Below are 9,872 nucleotides of genomic sequence, written 5' to 3'. Positions count from 1 at the left end.
TTACCAACGCTCTTATAATGTGTGAAGCATGGGTGATGAATGTTGCAGCGAGAAGAAGGCTGGAGGCAGTGGAGATGTCATGTCTGAGAGCAATGTGTGGTGTGAATATAATGCAGAGAATTCGTAGTTTGGAAGTTAGGAGGAGGTGCGGGATTACCAAAACTGTTGTCCAGAGGGCTGAGGAAGGGTTGTTGAGGTGGTTCGGACATGTAGAGAGAATGGAGCGAAACAGAATGACTTTCAAAAGTGTATCAGTCTGTAGTGGAAGGAAGGCGGGTTAGGGGTCGGCCCTAGAAGGGTTGGAGGGAGGGGGTAAAGGAGGTTTTGTGTGCGAGGGGCTTGGACTTCCAGCAGGCATGCGTGAGCGTGTTTGATAGGAGTGAATGGAGACAAATGGTTTTTAATACTTGACGTGCTGTTGGAGTGTGAGCAAAGTAACATTTATGAAGGATTCAGGGAAACCGGCAGGCCGGACTTGAGTCCTGGAGATGGGAAGTACAGTGCCTGCACTCTGAAGGAGGGGTGTTAATGTTGCAGTTTAAAAACTGTAGTGTAAAGCACCCTTCTGGCAAGACAGTGATGGAGTGAATGATGGTGAAAGTTTTTTTTTGGCCACCTATTTTGGTGGAATCAATAGTGTATAATAAATATATATCTATATATATATATATATATATATATATATATATATATATATATATATATATATATATATATATATATATATATATAAAAAAAATATATAATATATAAAAAAACACTGATCTTTAAGGGAGACTAAACCCCAGAACCTTAGGACAAGGGACCAGCTTCCCCAAACCCACACTGCCCAATACCTTGGCGTAGCATCCGCTACACGTTTGATCCAAGGCAGCCAGCCGGGAGAAGGTTTACAGCTTTTCATCCACCCCCTGCATGCATAGCCTTTACTAAAATTTGAACAATGAAAGGGAAATTTCGGAGCATGCAAAAAAAAAAAACAGTGATTCTGGCTGAAGGAGATTTTGAACCAGAATTTTACAACTTTGATACAAAATTTTAACAGAGAAGGCATATAACCAAGTTTTCATGGAAAGGGGAGAACCAAAATTTGTTTAGTTGAATAAGGCTGGTTGCCCCTTTGGATTGTAAAATGTATTTCTAGAATTTTTAAAAAGGGTTTTTCAATGAAGTTTTGGGATTTTAGATCCCGTTTTAAAATTTTGAAATTTTTTATCTGTTTCTGGGCCAAAATATAAACCTCTGAAAAAGTAGATGTGAATACAAACAATTTAATTTTTTTTTTTATGTTAAAAAAAGGATATAGATTTTTTGTTGTTTTTCTTAATTTAACATTTAAAATAAGATTTTCCTAATTAATAAAACGTCTAAAAAAAGTCGTGAGTTATTTTGCTCAAACTCAAAAAATAAAATTTAAAATTGAGTTAGATTATTTAATTAACGTAAAATGGTTCCTCAAATTGTTAGATAAAGCATAAAATATCATCAATGTATCTAAAAATATCTAAAACCCTTAACTTTTTAAGGATTTGTTAAGGAATATTTTTCAGATTATTCCGTAAAATTTTTAAAGGACAGGTGAGACAGTTGTCTGTTTTAAAAAAATTCCCATGTACAAATTATAGACAGGTGAGAAGTTAAGTCTGTTTTAAAAAAAATTCCATCTTGCTGGGAACTGGGAAAAGGGATCCTTACTTTACCAAATTTCAAAGAAAGAAATTTTTCAAAAAGTGCAAAGTTTAACTGATGACTGATTGTTGAACAGACAATGGAAATTTCTACAAATAAAATTTTATATAAGATTTAAAAAAAAAAACTTTTTAATTAAATAGTTGGTGATTTTTTTAAAAAATTTAAGAAAATTCTGAATAAAAACATAATTTATTAAAATTGGGGCTAATATTTATTTTAGATTAGATTTTTAGGAGAAGAAAAAGTTTATTGGGCTGGGGAAAAAGGTTTTTGTATTATAATTAGTTTATTCCCCTTTCAATACATTTTTATTTTTTATTGAAGTTTTTAACAAATCAAAGGGATTTTTTGTTTAGTTCATATCTAATAGTTCAAGAATCATTCATTGATAATCACTTTTATTTAAAATCAAATTGATTTTTTTTCGATTAAATAAAATTTTTACGAGGATCTTTAAATTCTTGAATCACCGCCCAAATGTCATCAAGGGGGATTGTTGAAATGATATTTCGTAAAAAATTTCAATTTTTTAAAATATTAATTCAAAGAAGGCCACTAGAATGGAAATTTGAGATTAAAACAATTTACTCTACATTAAGAAGGTTACAGATCATTTTGATGTTAAAAATAAATAAGGGGTTAAATTTGGAGGTTCACTTCTCAGGGCACCGAGCCACTTCTCAGGGCACCGAAAAACTTCTCATGGTACCGAGCCACTTCTCAGGGCACCGAGCCACTTCTCAAGGCACCGAGCCACTTCTCAGGGCTCCGAATCACTTCTCATGGTACCGAGCCACTTTTCAAGGCACCGAGCCACTTCTCAGGGCACCGAACCACTTCTCATGGTACCGAGCCACTTCTCAGGGCACCGAGCCACTTCTCAGGGCACGAAGCCACTTTTCAAGGCACCGAGCCACTTCTCAGGGCACTGAGCCACTTCTCAGGGCACCGAGCCACTTCTCAGGGCTCCGAATCACTTCTCATGGTACCGAGCCACTTCTCAGGGCACCGAGCCACTTCTCAGGGCACCGAACCACTTCTCATGGTACCGAGCCACTTCTCAGGGCACCGGGCCACTTCTCAGGGCACCGAGCCACTTCTCAGGGCACGAAGCCACTTTTCAAGGCACCGAGCCACTTCTCAGGGCACCGAGCCACTTCTCAGGGCACCGAGCCACTTCTCAGGGCACCGAGCCACTTCTCAGGGCACGAAGCCACTTTTCAAGGCACCGAGCCACTTCTCAGGGCACCGAGCCACTTCTCAGGGCACCGAGCCACTTCTCAGGGCTCCGAATCACTTCTCATGGTACCGAGCCACTTCTCAGGGCACCGAGCCACTTCTCAGGGCACCGAACCACTTCTCATGGTACCGAGCCACTTCTTAGGCACCGAGCCACTTCTCAGGGCACCGAGCCACTTCTCAGGGCACGAAGCCATTTTTCAAGGCACCGAGCCACTTCTCAGGGCACCGAGCCACTTCTCAGGGCACCGAATAACTTCTCAGGGCACCGAATAACTTCTCATGGTACCGAGCCACTTCTCAGGGCACCGAGCCACTTCTCAGGGCACCGAACAACTTCTCATGGTACCGAGCCACTTCTCAGGGCACCGAGCCACTTCTCAGGGCACCGAGCCACTTCTCAGGGCTCCGAATCACTTCTCATGGTACCGAGCCACTTCTCAAGGCACCGAGCCACTTCTCAGGGCACCGAACCACTTCTCATGGTACCGAGCCACTTCTCAGGGCACCGAGCCACTTCTCAGGGCACGAAGCCACTTTTCAAGGCACCGAGCCACTTCTCAGGGCACCGAGCCACTTCTCAGGGCACCGAGCCACTTCTCAGGGCTCCGAGTCACTTCTCATGGTACCGAGCCACTTCTCAGGGCACCGAGCCACTTCTCAGGGCACCGAACCACTTCTCATGGTACCGAGCCACTTCTCAGGGCACCGGGCCACTTCTCAGGGCACCGAGCCACTTCTCAGGGCACGAAGCCACTTTTCAAGGCACCGAGCCACTTCTCAGGGCACCGAGCCACTTCTCAGGGCACCGAGCCACTTCTCAGGGCTCCGAATCACTTCTCAGGGCACCGAGCCACTTCTCAGGGCACGAAGCCACTTCTCAGGGCACCGAGCCACTTTTCAGGGCACCGAGCCACTTCTCAGGGCACCGAGCCACTTCTCAGGGCACGAAGCCACTTCTCAGGGCACCGAGCCACTTCTCAGGGCACCGAGCCACTTCTCAGGACACCGAGCCACTTTTCAGGGCACCGAGCTACTTCTCAGAGCACCGAGCCACTTCTCAGGGCACCGAGCCACTTCTCAGGGTACCAAGCCACTTCTCAAGGCACGAAGCCACTTCTCAGGGCACGAAGCCACTTCTCAGGGCACCGAGCCACTTCTCAGGGCACCGAGCCACTTCTCAGGTCACCGAGCCACTTTTCAGGGCACCGAGCTACTTCTCAGAGCACCGAGCCACTTCTCAGGGCACCGAGCCACTTCTCAGGACACCGAGCCACTTCTCAGGGCACCGAGCTACTTCTCAGGGCACCGAGCCACTTCTCAGGGCACCGAACCACTTCTCAGGGCACCGAACCACTTCTCAGGGCACCGAGCCACTTCTCAGGGCACCGAACCACTTCTCAGGGCACCGAGCCACTTCTCAGGACACCGAACCACTTCTCAGGGCACCGAACCACTTCTCAGGGCACCGAGCCACTTCTCAGGGCACCGAACCACTTCTCAGGGCACCAAGCCACTTCTCAGGGCACCGAACCACTTCTCAGGGCACCGAGCCACTTCTCAGGGCACCGAGCCACTTCTCAGGGCACCGAGGGACGCACCCTCTGTGATACGTTTATCGTGATGTTTACTTAGTTCATTATTTTATCGTGGATAAAAATAGCAGACACGCGTATGGATGATGTCCAGAATTATGTGATTTATTATAAATGGTGCCTGATCCTGTTTCCTTAAAACTTTTCCGTTTATTCTTTTTTAATAGAAATGACCTATTGTGATTCTCTTTCCTTTCGTAGTTGTCTTTTTTTTTCTTCTTTTCCGTTATATCTGAGGTAAAATGGTTTTCTTGTTTTTAATATATTAGGTAACAGCCCTCTTTGTTCCCTTCCATTTCTATTTCTCAGCAAATTTAAGTTAGTCACTGTCTTGCACTGCCATATATGAACTAACATATGCTTCATTTTTCTTCCAGGACCACGACAATGATCATGTCTAACTGTACGTCGTGTCCCGTCTACGCCTGTGCTCCGTCGTCGAACCCACACCAATACATCACGACACTGTCGTACCTGTGACATGAATAACTGCAGTATCCAAGCATCTGCTAACGTGAACATATTGTTCCAAGGATAAAATTGAAAGCAGTTAATATCAACAAAGAACAGGAGAATGTTTGCCATGTTGTATCAGAATGATCATTTATATATGTATTGTATCTGATTCAGTACGCTGAGCGCGTTTGTAAGCTGAAAAATATACTTGAGAAGTATATCTATGTATATACACACCGAGACGTATTCTTGATCGGACATGTGTTAGTGAAGTGCAGCGTTCACGAACGTTGGGAAATCAATGTGTTTAATACCTAACAATCCATCTAGGTGTGAAAATAAAATATCTAACATTTTGCTATGTAAATACGTCTTATCTTAGAAGTGACAAAAATACGATCGTAAAGTACGTGAAAGTAAGCTGATTCATTTGTGTTTGCAATTCATATCTCATTTCTCAAGTAAAGTGGAAAATTCAGGCAAAGGAAACTATTTATAGTTAACTTTATACATAAATATCAACAATGTTTGCAGTGCTGAGGTAGCAAGTACACGTTAATCCCCTATGTTGTGCTGAGATAGCAAGTACACCTTAATCCCCTATGTTGTGCTGAGATAGCAAGTACACCTTAATCCCCTATGTTGTGCTGAGATAGCAAGTACACCTTAATCCCCTATGTTGTGCTGAGATAGCAAGTACACCTTAATTCCCTACGCTGTGCTAAGGTAGCAAGTACACGTTAATTCCCTACGCTGTGCTAAGGTAGCAAGTACACCTTAATTCCCTACGCTGTGCTGAGGTAGCAAGTACACCTTAATTCCCTACGCTATGCTGAGGTAGCAAGTACACCTTAATTCCCTACGCTGTGCTGAGGTAGCAAGTACACCTTAATTCCCTACGCTGTGCTGAGGTAGCAAGTACACCTTAATTCCCTACGCTATGCTGAGGTAGCAAGTACACATTTAATCCCCTGTGCTGTGCTGAGTATGTACACTTTAAAACAACAAACTGAAAACTATAATAAGCGTGTGTTGATATACAAACAATTGATCTGAGCCACAAAAATCAGAGCGAACTCAAAGTTTTTAAAACTCATGTTCATGGGATTTTCCATGTTATGTTTAATTGTTCTAGATGCGCAGTTGTCAACATATAACATCCAGGAAAACCATAAAAAACAGACACTGCTAAAGGTTAAGCTTTGAAAACTGAAGGTCGGTGTTAAATTGGAAATTTTCAGTGCAGCAAGAGAATGTAAATTCAGAAAGATGGTGAAAATTTTCAGCTTCGTCGGTAGTAAAGCTAAAAATAAGTAGTAAAAGCTGAAATGAGAATGTTATAATTTAAGGAGTGATACCAGAAATACTTGATAACAATGCATATATACTTATAGACACTTAACAACTGCCACTTTTAGAACTTTTACTTAACATAATGGAACATTACAATTAGCAAATAAGAAGGAATATTAATGAAAATATTGAAAATCTAAATTGTGTGTTAATCTCAGAATTCTTTGGTGAGAATCATCACTAACAAGTTTTTAAGCAATAAAGATGACGAGAGAAAGAGAGACTAAATATCAGTTTTTTCTCGTCTCAAAATGATAAATGATAATTAACTCACTGTACGTAAGTGTCTCTTTCCACATCTTGTCGGTATCATCATATCATTTTCTCACATAAAAAGCCAAAAGAGCATGTCACGCAGACACGAAATGTCTCTCTTCCTATAGAAGTTGGCAAAAGTGATGTGACCCACAGAGAAAACACTCACGAAAGAGATAAGAGAGAAGCCAGACGAAGAGGAATTGGAACTATTGAAAGGACCATATTAATTATTATAAAGTTGAGCGGTATGGCAGGTCCTGTCCGAGTGACGGCAGCGTTTGGTCTTCTACTGTCTCTTCTGCTGCTGATGCTCTCAGGTAAGCTTATAACGTAATGATATATTAGACACATGGGCAACACTTGGGTATCTTTAATGAGGAAACGTTTCGCCACACAGTGGCTTCAACAGTCCATACAAAGGGGGAATCGTGAAGAACAGGAGGAGTTTGATGTAATCAGTCCCTCAACCTAGAGTCGATGTGGTCAGTCCATCAATCTTGATGGACTGATGGGCTGACCACATCGACTCAAGGCTAAGGGACTGATTACCTCAAACTCTGCCTGTTCTTCACCATTCTCCTTTGTATGGACTGATGAAACCACTGTGTGGCGAAACGTTTCCTCATTAAAGACACCCAAGTGTTGCACATGTGTCTAATTTATCAACTTGTCGGTTCTCTGAACCAGTCATCTACATTCATACCATAATCTTTATAATAATTATATTGTAGAATCATAAGGTAATGTTTATCTATCATATTTCATCACATTTGATGAGTATCGGGCAACAGCTGATGAGTATCGGGCAACAGCTGATGAGTATCGGGCAACAGCTGATGAGTATCGGGCAACAGCTGATGAGTATCGGGCAACAGCTGATGAGTATTGGGCAACAGCTGATGAAATCGTTTAGCTTAAATAGCAATGCTCTTCTTGCCGAATAAGGCAAGCGAAAATTTGTGTATGCAATACTTCTCAATAATCATTTTGAACCTAACGAAAAAAAATATTTCATTTTGTTTGTATATTATTAACTTATTGTTAACTTATCTAAAATATATTTAATTGGATTGGGATAAAATAAATTGCGCTTGTTATAATCGGGCTAGGTAAGTTTCCTAAGGTTCTTTTGGTCCAAAATTATTAATTTTTACATTAAAATAAATGGAAATTATAGAAAGGACTTAATTTAAACAATGAAATCACGAAACAAGTGATTTTAAATCATTTAGCAAACTGCGGCAGACCAGGAGTCGACCCTACGAACCTTGTACCGCCTCCAGAGACAGAACAATGTACGCATCACCTTATCACTTGAGCCAGCGATCCTAAAAGAATCACGCATGCAGCTGAGCTACATGTTTTTCTCGTGATCCGACGACACTCGTGGCAGTGGTATGTCATATATATATATATATATATATATATATATATATATATATATATATATATATATATATATATATATATATATATATATATATATATATATATATATATATATATAAAAGTAAACGATGGTTCCACTATCTTAAATGCTCCACCAACCATCAAGGCATGGCACAACTTGCTACTTTTTGGCAATGTCTGCTTAGCTGTGCCGGAAAGAAGGGGAAAGAGGCTAGCCTCAATGATAATTAAATCCTTAAGAGATTTTCCTAGAGTTGATAACCTCATTCACCTTCCCCGTCAACACAAAAAAGGGAGAGGCAGAACCCCCACTCACTCTACTGACAGTGAAAAAGTCAGAGTCCAGGTGAGCAAGAAAATTGAAGAGGGCAACACAGTGGGGGCAATCAGAATTATTACCAGTGAAGATACAGTTGCTCCCAGGGATGCTGACACGGCTGAAGCACTTAGAGGAAAGCACCCTGCCAGGGAAACCAGTGGCACCAACAGTTCCAACACCTCTGTCCCCACTATGGAACCATTGATTGTGGAAGACTCAGACATTTACAAAGCAATAATGTCGTTCCCATCTGGCTCTGCTGGGGGTTACACTGGAATAAGGCCACAGCATTTAAAGGAAATGGTTAATCCAGTTATTGGGGAAATTGCAGAAACACTGCTTTCAGAGATCACAAGGTTCGTCAACAATTCCTTGGCTGGTCTGATTCCTGATGAAATTAGACCTTTCTTTTTTGGTGCAACACTTTGTGCACTTAAAAAGAAGGATGGAGGAATTCGGCCAATTGCAGTAGGCAACACGTTACGCCGCCTCGTATCCAAAGCTGCTGTCCGAAGTATTCGTGCACAGGCAGCCATGATGCTTCAACCAAACCAGCTTGGCTTTGGGGTCTCTCAAGGAAGTGAAGCAGCGGTTCATGCAACAAGGGCATATATCAACAACCTGCCTGAGGACAATGCAGTGGTAAAATTAGATTTCAAGAATGCGTTCAATCTCCTGAAAAGAGACGTGGTATTAGCAGCAGTACAAGAACATTTCCCTGGTCTCTTCCCTTTTGTTTCAGCTGGGTATAGCAAGGAATCAATGCTTCTCTTTGGAGAGCATGAAATCACATCATCGGAGGGTGTCCAACAAGGAGATCCTCTTGCACCATTTCTCTTCTGTATTGCAGTTAGGGAAATCACAGTCAGACTGACCAGCGAGCTAAACATCTGGTTCCTAGATGATGGCACACTAGCAGGTACAAAGGAGTCCCTCCTACATGACCTTACACAGGTAATGACACGGGGACAGGAAATGGGTCTCATCCTGAATCCATCCAAATGTGAAATCATCTCAGTCAGTCAACAAGTGATAAATGCAGTGAGATCAAAACTACCAGGAGCAGCAGTCATTGCCCCCACAAATAGTGTCTTGCTAGGAGCACCTCTGGGAAGTAATGCCATTGACACAATTCTCAGGAAGAAATTGGAAGAGTTAAGGAGAATGGAACAACGAATAGGCAATCTGGACACCCACGATGCCTTGTACCTTCTCACAAAGTGCTTGAGTCTGCCCAGGTTGACATATTTCCTAAGATGTGCACCTTCATATGATAACCCTATACTGCACGAATATGACAGTATTCTGAGGCAGATTTTTACGAAAGTACTTAACCTTACTCTAGAAGACGGGCAGTGGAACCAAGCTACACTTCCAGTCAGACTAGGAGGCATTGGTGTTCGCAAGTCATCACAGATTGCGTTACCTGCTTTTCTGTCCTCGTGTATTGCATCCAGAGATCTTGTAGCAGCGATTCTCCCTGAACATCTTAGGGACAAGATTGGAGCCCAGGACCAAAAATTCATTGACGGAGCAATGATCTGGGATAA

At 42.2% G+C, this 9,872-nt stretch overlaps 1 protein-coding gene across 1 annotated transcript in view; it reads left to right on the top strand.

Moving 5' to 3' along the window:
• Positions 1–4,949: 4,949 nt before the first annotated feature.
• Positions 4,950–9,872, top strand: part of LOC138854517 (uncharacterized) — a 114,364-nt gene continuing 109,441 nt past the window's right edge. The window contains exon 1 of the mRNA XM_070098287.1: positions 4,950–6,910. Within this exon, the coding sequence (XP_069954388.1) occupies positions 6,841–6,910 (70 nt within the window). The 5' untranslated portion in view covers positions 4,950–6,840. The remainder of the gene's footprint in view (positions 6,911–9,872) is intronic.

The sequence above is a fragment of the Cherax quadricarinatus genome, chromosome 61, assembly GCF_038502225.1.
Source record: "Cherax quadricarinatus isolate ZL_2023a chromosome 61, ASM3850222v1, whole genome shotgun sequence".
Taxonomy (NCBI): domain Eukaryota; kingdom Metazoa; phylum Arthropoda; class Malacostraca; order Decapoda; family Parastacidae; genus Cherax; species Cherax quadricarinatus.
This window is presented reverse-complemented; position numbering and strand designations above follow the sequence as displayed.